The sequence below is a fragment of the Camponotus vicinus genome, unplaced genomic scaffold (assembly GCF_025532165.1).
Source record: "Camponotus vicinus isolate PSW18456_S1 unplaced genomic scaffold, iyCamVici1.0 SCAF_3, whole genome shotgun sequence".
Taxonomy (NCBI): domain Eukaryota; kingdom Metazoa; phylum Arthropoda; class Insecta; order Hymenoptera; family Formicidae; genus Camponotus; species Camponotus vicinus.
The window spans coordinates 19,401,087-19,421,283 of NW_028141967.1; the positions used below are offsets into that span (position 1 = coordinate 19,401,087).

A 20,197-nucleotide genomic window follows, 5' to 3' on the forward strand; every position below is an offset into this window, starting at 1 on the left:
TTTCCACACTATTTCGCTGTCCCATTTAACAGCATTTACGTGTACGTCGCAGATATCCTAACTACAAATGCATCGTTCTGTACAAATATACCGTTACTTTTAAACCGAGTATGCCATCGTTCTTCGAACGCGTCAACCTAAATTCTGTTCTTTTTTTTGTTTTATCAATAAATCAGAACTTTGATGTTTTATGGTGCCGCGCTTTCAAGACTTTTATGTGTCTGTAAACTTTCACAACGATCGTTCGCGGCTTTTAAGACTTTAACACCTTAGTTTGGATGTCTTAACGTGTCAGGTTGATAAAGATGAAAAAATGTAGTTATGTACTACTTTATAATTCACCTACACAGAATGCTTAGTAAAATATAAAAACAAAGTTTTCGAAATTCATAAAATTTATAAATAAAAATGACGATAATGTGCAGATTATTTTTTAAAAATAGTGATAAAAATAAGTTACATATAAATTTGTCAAATAAATTAAACTAATATTAATAAATTGCATGCAATTGGAGATCATTACTTATCACAAATTGCAAGAATTTACTATTAAATATTTTTGTAATTAAATCCCAAATTAAACTTTCAAAATTTTGTTCATTTTTTAAATTTAATTTGAGAATCGCCTCAAATTTTTCATATAATAAATTAATTTCACATGTTAATTAACTTTTCATCGAAGAAAGTATATCGAGCGATTAGTGCTATCTTTGCTACATTAATTCACTAATCTACTGATTTAACGATAGATCCTATAGAATCGCTTGTCGGCACGACTTTTCTAATTATTCACCGTATTAATCGCTAAGTGGAATCTCAACACTTTCTTTGATGTAGGAAATGTTCGTAATTCGTTGAATTAACTGACCTGTCCATTAACAGCACGTTATCGCCGACCTTCTTGTGGCAATAGCCCCATACCGGTATCGCGTTGAAGGTGATGTTTACAGTAGAATATTGAATAGGCTCGTTCGCCATGCTTCCGACGCCCTTTCCGCTCACCTGCGTTACGAATTCACCCTGGAATTCCGCAGGAAAGTAACAGCCCACCGTGAACTGAGGATCGTAATCTTGGAAAACCTCACTCGTGACTACGGTATCATCTGAAATGAAGAGGACAAATCTCTATTAGAGCTAGCTATCTAAATTGCTAAATGTTAAATTTTGCAAGATGCTGATATAATTGAGCGTTAAATTGTAGCATTTATTTGTATATCTCACTTTCGTTAACATGAACAATTTAATGAAAATAATCCTAAATAATTCACTTAATGAAAAATAAATTCTAAGCACAATTTATCTCTAAGTTATTTTGTCATCTCTAATCGTACAAAAAATATAAAGTATCGTAGATTATAACTTTAGATATATTTATTTTGAAATTATATTATGAATTATGTATTGCACATACATAGCATTTTATCAAGTAGATACAATACTGTAATCGTGTGAAGAGTTATGGCATTCAAAATGGTAACTAAATTCGTGCTCAGACACTCACATGTTCTGCATTCAGCAGTCCGTGAAAGGTTATTAACGTTACCACTAAGTAGTCGCAAGAGACAGGTGTGACGATGACAGGTAGGATTACCAGTCAACTCGCGACGAGCAATATTATGCTTTCTACCTTCTATATGTATATATATATATATATATATATATATATATATATATATATATATATATAAAAGTTACATTTGGCGAGATTAACGCGTAAAGAAAAAGATTATTGTAACATATAATTTTTATTATTCAGTCATTAATAAATCTAAAAGTATTAGAAATATTTTTATCTATTTCTTTTTTAATATATTCAAACAATTTAAAGAAAATTTAAATTTTTATTTTTTATAAAACTAGTTTGAATATAATAAAATATAATATAATAAAAATCATATATATAATAATATGTAAGAATAATAATAATAATATAAAAATAATATACGTATATAATAATAATATATAATAATATTAATATATAAATATAATATAATAAAATATAATAAAAATTTCAGAGAAAAAATCCATTTCTTTCAACTTTAATTTCAAAGATCTTAATTTATGAAAATGTATTTTGCAGTGAAAATTCTACTTGTCTGTATCTGAAGAATATTCGTGAAATATTAGATTCTCTTTAACAGAGCGCTGATTGAAAAACATGCTCGTTGTAATTGGAAGTCAAGCAAAAATCAATGCGGCTTCCCAGCGATCTTTTTTCTCTCATGTTTCTCTCTTTCTCATTACAATCAATATTCATGCAAAAAGCGTCATCGTAAATTACTTCACGCATGATCTACGCTATAATAAAAGCAGAATTATGATCAAAGCTTTCGCAGTCCATGCGTTTATTGTGATTATTAATGAGAAATATTGTGCGTATATATATTTTTTGTGTTGCGAATATTCTCTCCTTCGTCCAATGAATCGTGCAACATTGTGATTGTAATAGGTAGCGGTTTAAAAACCTGATCTTGCGAAAGATTTCTAGCAGGCGAGATGCATATATATATGATGAATAAAAAAACGTATCTTCTCAGTTATTATTGTCCTGCGAACTATAATTAGCTTTCTCGTGGGCTGAACGACAGCGAGATATATCCCGTGCCCGAGGAAATACATAAATTGCAAAAAAGAAAGATCACACCTGCAAAAACTGTTGGAGCGTAATCACAAACGCGTAATCATAATGATAGTATTTGTCAAAACATGAAGTAGGTAAGAAAATAGGAATAGCCGTTGATTAAATGATTAAATGTTAGTTGATGGTAGGCAGAAAGTCTACAAATAAGTCTCTACAACATAACGGAAAAAACTGGCAAATAAGAGCCTATCATAGAAAACAGAACACGAATAAAAAAAATCTTCATAAAAGAATCTTCATATAAATAAGCTTCAATGATGCACAAGCAGATCATAATTTCTTATTTCTTATTTAGCTTATTTAGACATTTCATTAAAATAATAATTGACATAGAGAAATAATCGTATATAATAAAAACACGAATGCATCAAGTCTTTTGATTTTAAATTGTTACAGTAAAATAAGAAAATCGAAAATTCTTTAATTCTTTCTACGAACGTTTAGCGTTTCCGGATGTTAATTAATTGATAGATAATTAAAGTCGACGTAGTGACACGCGAAAGCCTCGGCACGATATGTATGCCATACAGGGAAAGAAAATAAATAATGTAGAAAGAAAAGACGATCATTGACTTACGTCTATCTTATTAAGGGCCACAAACGCGACGGAAGTAGGATCAAGTTTTTCCCACAAACCTTTCTCAGCAGCACTTACGTGCAGTGTACCTTTATACACGTGTATCTTCCGACGATCTGTGCGAATAACGCGCTCTTATTGCGACCAAGCGTTCGTCTCGATTCTTTGACTGTTCTTATTGTATTTTTGACGAAAGAAATCGCTAAAATTAAATCTCTTTTACACAAGCATATAATTTTTTAATACTTCTGTAGCACGATTTTAAATTTATATAAATTTTATTATATTTAAATAGATTTTATATTCACTAAAGATCTTTTTCATAAATGAGTGAATTGACTACCAATAAATAGAGAAGAGAGTTGAATATTGAAAAGCTAAAAATTATATTAGGGTAATTTTTTTTTAAATTTTTATTAAGAAGTCTATGTAAAATCTCTTTCATTCGTTGGAATCTTGTCGCGGATGTAAGCCGTTAGTGTAATACACTTGCGTACGTAACATTAATTTATCTCGAAGCGTAATTTCCGCCCTAATGAACGGCCATCAATATGCAGAGAGACGCGAGAAAATCGGTGCGGTGCAATCTCGATCGTATTCAATGTCCGCATGTTCGAGGGACGTAATCCCCCGGGCGACGCGACCAAGTCTTGCGCGCAGTTTCCTTCCTCAGGGATGCATTCCTCGCGCGCATCCGCCCATGGGTGCCGACCCAGTCGGCCGATGCGTCGCAATTACTCGGACGACTTTTTGGTTCCGGTAGAAGGCGTTTCTCTCATTCTTTCTCGCGTGCATGCGTCCACGCTCCATCTTATCGCTCTCTTTCATCTGCATAAAGGACGATCAACTGCCCCTCTTATGCGTGCGACCTTCATTCCCTACTTCATCCTCGCAATCTCTTTCTTATTCCTTCTCCTCGTTTTTTTTAAATCTGCATCGTCGGTCGATCTTACGTCTTCAGACTAAGTGTTTGCATATAGCTATTTGTCGGGATTATCGATGGATAGTTGGTAATCGATATTCCACTTTGCTCTCTTTATGGATCTTTAATCTTATCTAAGAACCATCGCACATTATAATTAGAGAGCGTCATGCATCGCGCTGTCGTGTCTTCCACTTATGGCGTTCGTGAGAAGCATATTTTGAGATGCTTGAAGGTGCTGGGAAAAAAATTCCTCTGTCGATCTGCATAATTATGGGTAATGGAAATCTAGTTTTCTACGATGACATGGATATGATATTGATAATTAATTAGATACTGAAAATAACTGACATTTGCTTTGGAAGATTTCAGATCGTTAAGATGCGATGCAAGATTAAAGTAACAGCTTCGAAAAAAGTTCTTTTTTATTTAAGTATAAATTATGACTTCTAAAAACATATTTTAAGGAATTTTAAACTGTTATTTAGAAGATTATTATTAAAATTTTTATTAAAAAAATTATTTTAGATATTTTTTAGATATTTTTCAAATATAGCTTTAATTGATTTTTCTCTCTATTGGAAAAATTTATGTTTTCTAAAGCGTTATGGTAAAAATTAAAATTAGCAATTTCATCAATTTGGAAAATAACTCAATTATAAGATTGCTTCGATGAAGTAGACAACTATTGTTTTCTCTCTCTCTTTCTCTCGCTCTTCCTCTCTCGTCAAGTCCATTCACTTTTTTCCATTCACGTCCCCTTCATCTCTCCGCCATGATTACCCGAGATTTCCTTTTCAACCTTTCCTTCGCCACTACGCATTCCTTCGTCGGACGATTTAAGTTCCATCTCGTGAAGAGATACCAGGTGTTCGCGTACAGGAGGGTCCTTAATCCGTACCTCCTGGTGAATTCTTAATGAATGCAACAGACTCGATATGCCGAATGATCGCTCTGGAAATTAGAGGCTTGAGTCCAGAGAGTACGGGACGCAACCACGCATTATTTTAAGAAGCGGCTTGCCTCCGCTGTATCTCTACCTTTATACCGGTGTTTCTCGGATCAAAAGACGCGATATTTTTTAGAAATTAATTATCCTATATGAATAACTCAAAATTTATTAACTGCGAATATATTGATCCTATTTATTATATTATTAACATAAAAAAATTATTAATTAAATATAAGTTTACAAGTCTTCAATAAATTATCACGAATATAAAAATGTAATTATGCAAAAACAATTTGTATTGTAAAATTAAATGCTGTTTGATGTATGTGTCGCAAGTACTAAAATATTTTCATTCAAAGGGATTAAAGATCAACGAGATTAAAAATCACGAGATTAAGGGATTATTGAGAAATTATCGATTTCCTCTCCATATTGGGAAATCAGTCGTGATCAAACTGACTTGGCGCGAAGATGGACGCAGTGATTTCGCGATCATTCATCATGAATGGTAGAATAATGGTAGAATAAATCGAAGATCGGACGATCTTAAACCGTATAATGGAAATCGACGAGACCAAGATCGTATCGGTTATGAAATATCAGCGATCGTTGAATTTCACCTTTGCGCGCGAATCAGGGGTACCGTTTTCTCGGCGTTTAATTCGACATCTCCAAGCTCGATCCGATCCCGAGCTTCGAGATGTATGAGAGAGAGAGAAAGAGAGAGAAACGATCTTCAAATTACGGCCGTAATATCTGCCAGAAGATCGCTAGCACTTTCCATTAGATCGGGAGGTCAGACTTCAAAACCGTGCGAAAGGTGTGGCCCGGTATATCGAGTGCACCGTTGCAGCTAATGCTGTTTAATAACGGCTCGAAAGACACGAGCTGCACTTGTGTATGTGTGCATGTCGCGCCGCTATCATAATTTCACAATGATTTATCGAAGTCGGGGTCTATCATTTCAAAAGCGCGCAATAATCGAATTGCTTGGAGCAATAATACGCTAAGTCACTTGATAGAAAGTTGTGTAAAACACTTAGATTGTATTTATTCATAAATGTATGATTGTCATGCTTCAGATTTTTATATTAAGAGTTAAACTCTCAAATGCGATAAAACAAAACTTTTTCTAAATATAAATCTCTCTTAATTTAATTATGATATTTTTAGAAAACTTCTAGAGATAAATTTTCTTCATGATACAATACATAACGTTTCAGATATTACCACATACTTGTGCATTGTATTATTTTATGAATATATTTAAGATTAAAGATTAAAATAAAATAGTTTATATAGGTTTACACAAACTACTTTCATACAATATAGGAATGTATGATAAAAATATCTGCTCTACGTGTGCCATATGTATTTTATTGTACCAGTGCAGCACAACTATACTTGCACAGCTATACTTATACTTGCTTCCTTGTCAGAAAGAAATTATATGCTAAAACGATGCTCGGCGACCAGCCCCGCGGTCTACTCCCACGTCTCGCACCATTATCTATGGCCGAAAAAAAGGAGGGAAGACGGGCTGCGCTAAGCTAAACTCTCGGCGACAACTTCGATAAATCCCCGGCGCCGCCGGTTCCGCTGTATAATCGCGCCCCCGCCGGTTCCCGACCGTCCCGGGGGAGGAGGAAGGCACGTTCTTCGGGTCTGGCCGGTGCTCGCGCTAGCTGGTGACTTCAAAGCCGTGCGAAAGGTGTGGCACGCGGTGCGGCACGGGGTCCTAGAGTTATGAGGCCTCTCGCTTCTCAGGAACCCGAGACCACCGAGTTTAGTTGTATGTATAATGCACGGAGAAGAGCGCGAGCAAGAGAAGTCGAACTCCTCTGTCTCTTCTTCTTCTTCCTGTTTCGACTCTCGCTCTACACCCTCCTTCCACATACCTGTCTCTGTTTGTCTTACTAACGACCGCTCGTCGATCAGTTGTATTTCGAGAGCTGCTCGGGCCGAGACGCGAATCGCTTTAAGCAGAATTGTCATTTCTGGTTCGAAATCTCTGGCTCTGAGAAAGAACCTTCGGATCTCCGGATCGCAAAATTTATTTTTATTTTCTTTGAAAAAAATTTACTTGGGAATATAACAAGTAACAATTCTCGCGACGACATATAACGACAAACATGGCCACATTTTATCATCAATATCTTTTTGAAGAGGAAGGCAATCTCCGACCGAACACTCTTATGGAGGCCATAATCTTCTCTGTAATCTCATTTATGCGTGACAAGCAGATCACCGCTGAGAGACATATTTATCTTTGCGTCACAAAACCGTATCATAATAAATTTAACGGCTTCCTACGGTATTTTGTGTTTGAGCTATACTATATTTCATAAGAAAATATCTGACGATAAAGTTACAAATATTATACCTGTTTCATATCGTACATACATATCTACACGTTGGAAGATAAAATTACAAGATCATTTTCAAGGAAGTCATTTTAACTCTCATCTTGGCGAATTGAAAATTTTTAACTGTCAACTCAATTTCCTATTCCCAACTTCTATACAACTTGTGTAATTGGCGAACATGTGTCAAACTAAGTCCAAAACAATTTTTGCGAGAACGTAATTACAACGCAAGTCATTCGTAATTAAATACTATTGAATGATCATGACTTGTTGTTTTTAATCAAGCAGTCGAAATAGAAGGTACAATAAAACGTAATGAGAAATTTGCTTGAATAACGTCACGCTTATTTAGTAACGATGAATGAAGGTGTGCCTTCCCAGGTCACGTAATGCAAACGCGCACACGACAGGTTTTATTATGTCTAGCACGATCTCTTACGCAGGTTATCGTGGAAGGAAGAAGTCGAGCGATTGCTTCGACGGTAAATCTATGTCCGGTGACATCAGCGTCGTCGGTTATCTCGATTGTAAGAATGCCGAGTGCGAAAGCTACGAAGCATTTGAGTCTCATGTTTGTTGGTCACCCGAGACTCGTCGAGCTGTGGCGTAGATGCACAGGATAAGCAGCGTATGTACCGTGTAGCGAGATCACTACCGTGATTCGAGACCCGTTAATGGTGGGCTCTGCATGCCTCGTTTACTTAAGAAAGTACGCGAATCCAGGTACAGTTAGTAATCACCGGTTTGGCAACGACAGCGCGAATCTAGGGAGGCATTTTTGAGATTCCCGGGAACGGTTAATGAGCACCTAAGCGATCGCTAAGTCCATTATTTTCGCGTAAAGAGTTTCTGTGACACACGAGGAAGTGGATCGTGTCATTTTTTTTCCAATTACTTTGACCGAATTTGTATCCAAGTTTCTCCGCATCTTTTTCTGTATCCATCATGCATCAAAAGAAAACATCTAACATTATTCGAGCTCGTAAAATTTGTAAACTACGATAATAATAATTTTTGCAAATGCCACTTGAGATAAATCAAAGTTATAGACGATTTATAAAAATTAAAAATTGAGATAATTGTAGCTAGCTTTCAATTATCAGCAAGAATAATTTGCGCACACATATGTATATAATTCAGCCATATTCGTGTGTTGAAATAATTCGTAGGAAAATACGATTACAGCGTGTGTGGATGATGTAAAATATAAATAATCGGAATCATCATGAAGGAGGGGGAGACACCCCTCGCATTTGCGTTTGTCATCTCGACTTATCGCTAAGAAAGAATGCTAAAGAGATCTACCAGAGCCGGTCGGTCATTCTCATGTTAGTCACCTGAGCCTCTGACGAGTCCGTATCGAAGCAGATAAAGAGTTATATATACATATATGCACATGGAGAGATACAGGTCGTTTTGAAATTGATTCATGTGCATATGTCAATAGATGCTTTTATTCGATCACTTCGAAATTGATTCTAATATATATGAGAAAAAATACTATTTAATTCATGAGACGAACTATATAATTTAAAAATGTGTAATCATAAAATGTATAGGTAAAAGTTGTTTAAATTTCAACATCTCAAAAAAAATTTAATTTTGGATAAAAAATTCTAGTATAGGATAAAATCGTGAAAAAATAAAGTTTTATTTCTTTTTCTGTCATATTTTTAACGGCAATTTTACTGAGACATGAAAAATTTATATCGACACAAGAAGCATTATTATGCACTGTTTCATTGCATCTTTGCTAAACTTGTTTTGAATTGATGGTTTTGTAGCACCCTGTACAATTATATTCGCGTGCCTGTAGCTGAGCACATATAAAAGAATCTCGAGTTGGTGTTGAATGCCTATTTACAAGGAGAGCCGAGTAAACCGATATCAAGCTGATAGAGAGGAACTCGAACATAAACCGCATTACAAGCAAAAATAAATCGAAAGTAAGAGCGAGCGAGAGAGAAATCGATTGAGAGCTCTTAATCGCATACGCGAACCTCTGATATCGAAATTCAATAAATTACGATAATAATAACAAACGCGTTCCATATACAAACATTTGTATAAATTTGTAGTGTTTATATTTCTCCCTTAATATTTTTATAATAAATTCCTTCGAAAATATTTTTTTCCACACACACGATTAACTCTGTAATATAAGATAATATAATTATAATTCAGATAATTATAATTCACATATTTTTCTCAAAAAATTATATAATAATGCTTCTATTTTTTTTATGTTATTAAAAACATGCAGATTTTAATTTCTCTTTAAAGATTAAAAATAGACATTTTATATCAAAAATATTAAAAATGAATATTCGCAGCAAATGCATTAACATTAAGAATTTCTGGATAATGAGCTTAAGCTAATGAATTGTATGAATTATGAATCTCGCCTTCTGCGCCGCGTCAAAATGCATCCGTGTGACTTCGTCGCATCATTCGCGTGACCAGAACGGCATGTGTTGCTACCTTCTACGATGTATAAACGAGCCTTCGGATGCGATAATGACTCCATGCGCCGTTGGATGTACCGCTCATAATTATCATAAATTATTTCTTATTCATTGTACGCCTCGTCGATGAATGACAGATGGATGCACCGGCGATGCACCGACGTCGTGTACGGACTTGTTTGTTTGTGCAATTGCAATGACACATTCTTTTTCACGTGTTTGATTTTCTTCACAATTACACACATTCTACACAATTCACAATAATTAGAGATTTGATTCATGATATTTTTTAACGCGTCGAGAGATAAATATTTCTTTTTACTTTCGATGATTAATCTTTTCCAATCCGTAAAATACTTGTATTTAATTTTAACAAAAGTAATTTCAAGCAAAGAGTGTGTGCGTCTTGCCGTCGAAAATTTTTTGCCAAATATGCACAAAGTTCCGAAGTGCGTGATTAAGGGACCAGATATTAAATCGCGGGTCGCAGTGCGAGAAACGTCGCGTGTAGTAGTAACTGGGATAAATTACGGTGAGAATTCTCACGGGAGAGAGGTGCACGCCTCTTTCTCCCGGCGTTGGCGAGCGCAAATACGCAAACAGTGTAACAAAGTCGTAACGGCGCCATTATCTGCTTAAAACCACAAGCGGGCCGATTGCGCGCGGGCACCAGCACCTCCGTCACGCTATCTCGGCGCCCTTACTTAAGGGAGCGCCGACCTGCGGAAGCGAGAGAGAGCGCTATATAATCCCCGCAACGCGTCGAGATCGCGCGCGACGTGGTAGATATTTGCTATCTTCGCTGGAAAACGAGCGTTTCCGGCGGCGACGGTGCCTCGCCTTTCTCGTTCCGTGTCCTCTGTTTATCGAGCCATGGGAAACGTAACCTTCGCGTATCTCGCTTTCCTTCCTCACGAAGGAAGGCGGGCGGGCGCGTCTCGTCAGCCGGGTTTAAGGACCTCTGCATCACGCTGGTAGCCTCTCTCTTCATTCATTGTCAGACAGAAAGAGAAAGGGAAAGGAGGAAAGTTCTTTAAAAAAAATCATGCACAAAAATTAATAATAATTATTACAAAATTAATATCCTAAAAAATCGTTACGATGAAACATTTTTATCTTTTCTTGCAAATGTTATACGAGGATTGGAAAAGTTCTAGGTTCTCCTCATTGTCAGTCAATTTCACGTCAGCTGTTTGGCTGAAAATTTTTCACGTAAATCTGAAATCCTAATTATTTCGCAATACGGTTAACGTTGAAATTTTTCCTTCGGCGCCTTAATCCAAGGCAATTAGCGTTACGAAAGCTGACAACAATGCGAAATTTGTTAACGGTTAAGAAGCGCGATGTAGATAAGAGAGCGGTTGCAAGCGCGCAAGAGTAAAGAGGAGAACCGCGGCGTTTTACAATACACGGGTTTCCGCGAAAGCGAGTTGTCGTCATCTTATCGAGTCATCAGATCGGAGAGCCGCGGAGGTGAGCTCCAACTTGGTACTGTGGAAAATAGGCCGGTGCACGGCACGTCCAAGAGAAGGAATACAAGATCTTCACGAAGCGCGTTGCGAGCGAGCTTCGGCTTCTTCAATACTCGCGTCGTTCTTCAGCGATTTGCGCGTACATGGTAAGCGGAAGCGAGCTATTAGCGGAGTCTGGAATCTTGTTCCGCCGCGATCGTGCGTTTCTTTACGTATATTGCCGTCTTGAATTCTTTGTGTTCAACGCTGAATTGAGAGCTATACGATAAAATGTTGATAACGCGATTTCTGAAAGAAAAAAGTCGCATGATTGTGTGCCATTTAATTCGCCTCGATTCGTCCTGGTCGATCTTTTCCTTTAATCGACTCCCATTTCCTATCATTCGCTATGAATTCCGAGCTGAAGACAAGAATACTTATTAAATTTAAAAAATATATTTTTCGCAAGGCATTGCTACTTATATATTTATTAAAACAAAATATGCCATAATAAAAAAATAAGATATATCGCATATTTTTCGTACAAATAAAAATTGGAGCTTGTGAAGCGAGAAATTATTTTATAATCTGCTAAAGTAATTCTTTGTTGTTCTCAACTAGATTAATAATTAAACAGAATTCATCAATTTTTGAAAAAACGATAGCAATAGATCTGCTGATGAAAAAGTTGATTATCTCCTTATATACAAATATTCCTCTTTTTGCCGAGTCATTATATTAGACTTGATGCATGACGATTTATTTCATCACCACCGCGACGTGCGCAAAGGATCAAACGACTCTCGTTTCCGGCCGGCGAGAAACATTTCTTGCTAAAAAAAAGGCGAGAGAGCGTGCAATAGCATTTCGTTTCATAATTATGCGATACCGTAAAATTGAGATTTACGGTCGTGGAGCAATGTGCACGTAAAGTTTATAAAAATTAAAGTAAGTCTGTGTGGCTTATATATATGTGTGTGATCCAATAAGCTTTTAAAGGAATAAATGCGTTCGAATTAAACTTTGAAGCAATTTTGAAACATATACAATTAAACCTTAACTTCGATTATTTTTGATATAATTTCAAATATCTCTTTATAATTAAAAAATGTAATAGAATAAAATATAATTAAAAATGTAAATAGAATAAAATATATTTATTCATACAAGCATTTTCTTCTTTATCATTTTTTAATTAATTTTATCGTTTTTCATTTCACACTTCACAAATTAAGAAATGCTTGATTTTAATAGATTATATCAAAAAAATCCTAATTAATAACGACTAAATAATTAGGGAACTGCGGGAGATCCGTACGTTCTTGTTTATTGAGTAACTATTACGGGAAATTAACGGCAGCGAGGCATAGCGGTTCTACGCTTTCTGAAGATGGTCTACGAGGCGAAAACTAGTAACAGCGCAAAGAAGAATGAATCTTTTCTTTCCTTCTGATCAATGGCTGAGCATCCACTATGCGCGAAAGAAATCCTGCTACATGGAATGTAAAAAAATAATTCGCTAATTATCACTCAAATATAAAAATTCATGTAAAAATAATATATTTTTTCAACGATTATTTCAAGTAGCTGAAAGACAAAATTGCCTGATAAAGTAACCATATTATCTTATTGCTTGATTGAATGTCGAGATGTTAATAGTTTTCAAAATTAATAAACTGATAACAATAAAATTTATAATTTATAGTCGCGTTTCTCAAACACACTTTTCACTTATAATATTCGTCATTAAACATAAAGAAATGATAAAAAAAGATAGCTATGACAAATTCTCATTAGAGTTATGGCGAACGAGCTTCTTTCCCATGTCGCTATCTTGTCCACAATGTTCTTATTTGAAGGCTCACTCAACTGTGTCGTAAAACACTGTCCGGCCTGTCAAGAATTTTTTGAGGTACGCGATAAAAGTCTGCTCCCTCGTGTATCGAAGGAATCACCACGGTCTACATCCGGTGGTCCAACAGGATCCCCCCCTTCGTTTCATCGCTTACCGAGCTGTGTTTTTCGAGGTCGGTGAGCTTGCAAAAAATGACCTTCCCTGATCCTGACAACATCCTCATCGGATTTCGTCCTCACCAGCTAGAATTGGTCGGGCTTTGTGCGCCATATGGCTTGAAGAACCATGCCTACCGCCGTTCATGGGCGCCCATCGAAAGGGGCTCATATTTGTCGTCCCTCCCCGATAATTATCTCCGTAATGAGTTAGTGTAGGAAAAAATAAATAGCTTTTTTAATAATACCCTTTACTTATATATAACTTGTTTCATTAACGAATAATAGCCCTAAAAGTATCCGAATGAAGAATATTTTTTTTATTTCACACGGGAATTGCATGGAATATAATATTCTATAATTTTTATTTTACATTTATAAAATTATAATCTTTATATTACAAGGTCATAAAACATGTCTTACAGTTAATAGTAATAATATTAAATGGCTGTAATCAAGAAGGGAATGAAAGCAAAAGTTATAGAATTAATTTAAAAGGCAATTTGCGTGTTATTACGTTGACGAACAGAATTTCTCTGCTCTTTTAATTCTTATTCTTCAGCTTCTTTCCTATATTCAGCTCTATTCATATGAAACTGAATACGATATTGCGTTACATCAAGTATACCATTATTCACATATAATTTTATCATGTAAGAAAATAAATAAATCAAAATTAAACTACATTAAATTATTTGTATCATGGTATATTTTAAGTACATAATGTGATCAAATATGCAGTATGCGAAAATCTTCCGCCGGATTCTTAAAAATTCTTTTGGACGCCCATGATCAGTTTTCCTCTCGTTGGCTCATCATCGTTAATACGAGGCAACCGTTGGCAGATGCCTGATTTCCTCTTTACACAACTTTTTTTTCCCCATCTCCACCTCCATTCGATTTCTTCCTTGTAATTATCGATCGCCTCTGACGGGATCCAGAATTAAGAGCTTCCGCGGGATAAAGTACGGGTATTATGGTGGTTTGCGCTTCCACGAATCGATCGTGTCGATCGAACACTCGATGGTTATCTGAACAGTATCGAGCTCGGAAAATTGAACTGACTTTTGTTGTATTCTCCAATAATTTATCTATATCTCTCGTACAATGTATTAGTATCATTTTTCTTATTATAAATTGAAAAAAAGTAATACGCGTCTTACAATTTTTTTTTAAATTATCTGTATATGTGAATTTATATAAATTTGCACATGTAATACATTTTCCTTTTCTTTTAAATTTTATAAATTTACATTAATACTAGTCTTTTTTTGTCTCTGGAGTTAAAAATAATAAATAAAACTGATTACATATATAAGCGATATGTATATATATTATATAAATTATTTTTAGAAATATTTTAAATAACATTAAATAAAAATAAATATTTATTTATACACTTAAACATAATATAGAGCAATTATCGAAACATTATTGATAGATTAGAGAAAAGTTTCTTACAAATTAAAGGAGCGGAAATGTGACAAAAAAATCGATTTCTCACGAATGCTTCGGAATATTTATCTGCGGCATAAAGCAAAAGGAAGAGGATGAGACACTTCCGATGTCGGACAACAAAGTTGGAACTTCAAATGACAGTGTGGAACATCGACTGCACCGTCAAAAAAAGGAAAAAAGTAGAGAAAGACAGAAGGAAGAGACGGAGAAGAGTGAGCTACCACAAAAATCTTCCCGCGAACCTTTCAGCCGGATGAAGAAGCCTCACCGGAAGTCGGTCAACCTAAAAGACCATGATCAGCTTGGGAAGCGAAATAAGGAGAAAAGAAGTTTGCGAGAACGACTCTCTGTCTCCAACCTACACAGAATCCGCAGCCTAATAAAGAAATACGTAGTCTCAAAGAGCTTTCGTAATTCTCTTTATATGATAAGATCACACGGCTCTTTTTACTTTATTACTCGATATTATCGCCCACTGATCTGTGTACAAAAAAAAATACGCGCCTTGCAGTGTTTTAAAATTAAAAAAAAATCAAAATCGAGACCGCTTATTTCGCTCGAGATTGTTTCCTTTGCGACCAGCTCTTATGCCGAACAGAAATCACATTACCCTCCGGCGTGCTTAAGAGGATCAAGGCTTGAGAGAGAGAGAAAGAAAGAGAAGAAAAAAGGCGATCGTTTCGCGTGAGCGATTCTGGGATGCAACTCTCGATATCGTCGTGCAGTAACCCTGTGCGCGCGCAAAAACGCATTATGCACATCGTGCTGCAGGTCTCTCCTCGCTATCATCGGGTAGCGCGATACAGTTTCCAGCCGACGCAAACGAACAGTCACGCGCGAAGGCCTTGAGAGCAGCTGGAGACCTCACCTTGGCATTCTTCGCCGCGATTAGGGTCGTTTAGAAGCCCCGGATGCATTATGGATAGGGTGGATATCTCCGAGTCAATTAAAGAGCGTGCACGCGTGTACGCGCGTGTACTTCTCTTTCTCTCTCCCTCTATACTTCTCTTCTCTCTCTCTTGCTCTCTCTCTCTTCCTCTTCCTTTGTATGCCTTCGTCTTTTCCTCCGATCGTTTCTTCTCGCTCCTTCATTTTCTCCGCTCATCATCGTACCGTATACCTGCGCTCATTATAGCCCGCGTGATGAGAAGCTGCACCGACATTCGAGGTTCATTTCACGGGCCAAGTAGCGGCTAAACGATTTGCATAAAGACAATCTAATTGAATGTTGTTTGTGTTTACGTACAGTTTGTTAAATAACGATTAACTTATTGATTTATTAATTTGTTCGATGGAGTAACGCAAATATATTGTGTCCCGAGAAACTCTCATAAATGAGAGTTAAAGGAAATTATGTTTTAAATTTCACATTTTTATTTTTGAAATCTCAATGTACATATTTGCGATAGAAAAATAAATTTGAAAACTATTGAATCTATCGACAATATCATTTTTATGATATTATTATTATTGATATTAATACGATGAAATTTTTTATTATACTATTACACTCTCTCTATAATTTTATTCATTTTTTATATATTCTCTCTTTAATATTGACAGTTATTATTAATAAGTGCTAAGTTCTTTTCCCATCCAATAACGTTTCGAATATTTATTATTGATTATTTTGTCAAATAGGAAATATTGCATTCTACATTCAATTAGAAATGTCAAAGCATTTCTTATTAAGTATTCCTTTATTAGCTAAAGTATAGCTCTATAGCTGTCTTTGTCAAATAATCACATGTTGAACCATTGCAATCATCATATCAATCTGTCCACCGATGGCACGTGCCATGAATAAGGTTCGTTCGAGGGGGGAATCATTCACTTCGCAATGGCAATCAGCCGCGAACATGATCGAAATTGGTTATACTATGATCGGTAAAGTCTTTCTCTAAATATAATCGACCCGTTTCCGGTCGTCGTGCAGACGGCAGAAGCTAACTATAAATATCTGAGTTCGAGCATGCGTAACCGCAGGAAGTTACACGCACGTAGAAATGTAAACGCGTGTAGTACACGCGTGTAGTGGTCACCGATGAACGAGTGCGCGTGTCGAAAATTGAAATGTTGTTTCGATCATCCTTGGAATTTTGATCAGATGTCTAACATCAAATCAATCGAATAAATCACATTGATTTGCAAAATAAATTTCCACCTCGATACACATCGCTGAAATGTGGCTATTTACTGTTATAAGATCGTCGATAGCACAGTCACGATTCTAAATAAATTGCATTAATCAAGCGCTAAAATAATCACACTTTTTAATATAATTAGTCAAATCACATTAATTTCTCGTGCGAATAAATTTCCACACGTATATGATTGATGACAATATATTTGCGAATTTTTTCCAGTGAATTCTTGATGGCAATTGTTCTGATAAGAATCCAGGCTGCTGCAACAGAAAATTGCATGACAAGGATACGGCAGATGATGCAAGATTGGAAATCCTGCCAAGTGGTGGTAGGCAGGTAGGTTACAACGCTTCCTCCTCACTGGAATATAAATTTGAGCGGAACGCGCGTTCACTTTCCTTTCCTCGTTAATATCGCGCCAGGACGTGCGATCTCGTTAGCGAGCCTCTCATGGCTGGAAACGCGAAAAATATGTATCGATATTATCGCGCGTCTCGCTACACACCGGACGTCCTGTTCCAAGACTATCGATAGTTCTCCACCGTTAATACCTGCCACGACAGAATTCTCAGTCAACTTGCTGGTTTACACTTGGTTTAATTGATCAAGATAAGATATAAAATAAACCTGAATTTCTCTGGAGCAACAGGAAATAATTGTCACATATTAATTTTTACTCACATGCTGTCTTCAGAAGATTATATATATTTTCTATCACAAAAGTCGTAATGTGTAAATGTGCGCGATTTTTAAAAATTGAGAAGATAATCGCTTCTACGATTTCCTGTGACCTCGGAGACGACTAATTGCCAATTAAAAAAGAGCTACAACAATTTATTTTGTCAAAGAACTTCCGCTACACCTCTATAACAAATACCTTATGAACTAGACGATAATGAACTGACTGTGCCATTAGATTATCGAGTTAATTCTAACTTTCTGAGAGAGATCTTTTATTAAATAAGAAATATATATAATCACGATTAAAAACATGAAGCAATTTATTAGTAGCAAATCAAACTACCAGCCTTCACAAGAGTTCAATATTAAATTTTAAATAAATTATAATAATTATGAATATTTGGATAAAATTAAAAAGTGGAGTGATTGCAAATATAACGATTTATGAGTTATGCTTTTAACCGAGCATAATATATGTATGAGATTTTATAGACACGATCAGTATAAATCAAGTCATTCAGATTGTAGGCGTGACAATAATATGCGTCGTAATAATTAAAGATATCAATTAATTGTAATTCTAGATGTACTGAAAAAATGCGTATTAATACGTGAATTTATTTCAAAATCTACCACAAATTAATTAGCTCATTATAGCTTTAACAATATTAAAACGTACTTTGTAAACACATGCTTTAAAATTACATTCACCAATCTTATCTCGTTGAGAGAACAATCTGATCGTGGGTGTTCTCTTTAAGAGGCAGAAATTTAATCTGACGCATTATTGAACGCAAGAAAGTATTGTGTGAAATCGTATATATTAAAATTAATTTAATTAAAAAATCTTAAATATTTATTTACCTTATCTTTTTAAAAATAAAGTATATAATTGCAATTAGTAATACTAATTTTTCTTATAATACGATAGTTATTTTCTTCAATTAAAAAAAATTAAATTCTACTTCGTAGAGATGTTACGATAATAAATGATAATGAGAAAATTACTGATACTTAATAATTTCTGCTATTCTCAGTTTTCTAACGGTGTTCATGTTAAGAAATAAATCTTCGCCGTTAATTCTCTTTTTTTATTATTTATTTCTGTTCCTGCGCGCAAGAAGCTGAACGAAAGATAAAAGCAGCCTAGATAAAAGATATGTCTAAATAAAACATACTGTCAAACTAAATCATTAAAAAATATTACTGATTAAAACAGTGACACTGATTTCATTTAAGAAAATATTGTATCTCAAATGTTATATAACATTCTTTGAATTAATTATATAGATATGAATATGTCTTTAAAATCTCTAAATAATATTTTTTTAGAAGATACAATTAGAAGATGTTTTAAATATACTTTAAATAAAAATCATCAATGAATTAATATTAATGTACATTAATTATTAACGTTATTTTATATAGCTAAGCATTAAATAAATAATATAAATAATAATGCAAATATTTACTTTTTACCTAGCACACACATAACATTGATTGTTTTAATCGTAATGTATTAATAATACAATAAGCGCGCCTTTAATAAATTAACTCTCAAAAAACGCTCGGAATTATCGACGTTATAATCACGTATGTGAGAGTAATTAAATATATAAAATAAATTTGTGTAAATAATTAAATTAAGACATAAATCACTTGTATGCGAATAATATACATATGTATTTCTAAAAATCCTTGCCTTCTCTATTTTCATTTTATATGACGTTTTTAACATTCATAAAATACATATGCATATATATACTCGAGAGTGGATCAGCGAAAAGATTGAAAAAAACAGCGCGTTTCCTGCTTTCATGTTAAAAATTATTATAGTAATTCAACGTCCTGCGTCTCGGAAACACATCCGCTTATGTTTTAAAATTTCCAAAACATTGCCTTGAGACGTCAGTTTTCAAAAATAGAACTGTGGATAACGCTTTTAGGCGGTCAGTCTTATGAATAACGCTCTTGCTCAAGAATATAAAGATACACCGCGCAGAAAAAATAAGTCAAAGAAAGAAAAAGAACATCGAATTTATCACAGCGCAAACAAACAATAAAATCATGAAGTTAATTTCCTGCAGCAGAAAAATACTCGTAGAAAAAATTTCCACTATATATATTATAATTAAAATTCAAATTATCTATGACATTCGTGCAATATTCGTATTTTGTTGCGTATTTTTTATTTTCGTATAATTTTAGACCCTGCAAGAAATACACATGTGTTAATTGTCTGCATATAAATTCGGTCCAATGTAAATTTAACTTTTCGCGAGAATGCTTATTAAATATTACCAAGACGAAGTCACAATGTCAGGGCAGTATCGCAGAATTACAGGATTCGCATTAGATTACGCGTGCACGCCATATGCGCAATTTGAATCATTGGGAAAGGATATTCGCGAAGCCCTCGCGGCCAGGAAGAAGGAAGCAACTAATAAACGCGCGATCTCTTGCAAGAGAATATGCATCCGGATCGCATATGGTGAGACGCGCCAGGAGGTACGCGGAAATTTGTCAG

The 20,197-nt window shown here is 35.0% G+C and overlaps 1 protein-coding gene across 4 annotated transcripts in view; it reads right to left on the reverse strand.

Moving 5' to 3' along the window:
• Positions 1 to 20,197, reverse strand: part of LOC145969467 (uncharacterized) — a 62,865-nt gene that overhangs the window by 15,930 nt on the left and 26,738 nt on the right. For all 4 annotated transcript variants that reach the window (XM_083095633.1, XM_083095632.1, XM_083095629.1 and 1 more), the window contains one exon: positions 869 to 1,103. In XM_083095633.1, coding sequence (XP_082951759.1) covers positions 869 to 1,103 — 235 coding nt within the window. The remainder of the gene's footprint in view (positions 1 to 868; positions 1,104 to 20,197) is intronic.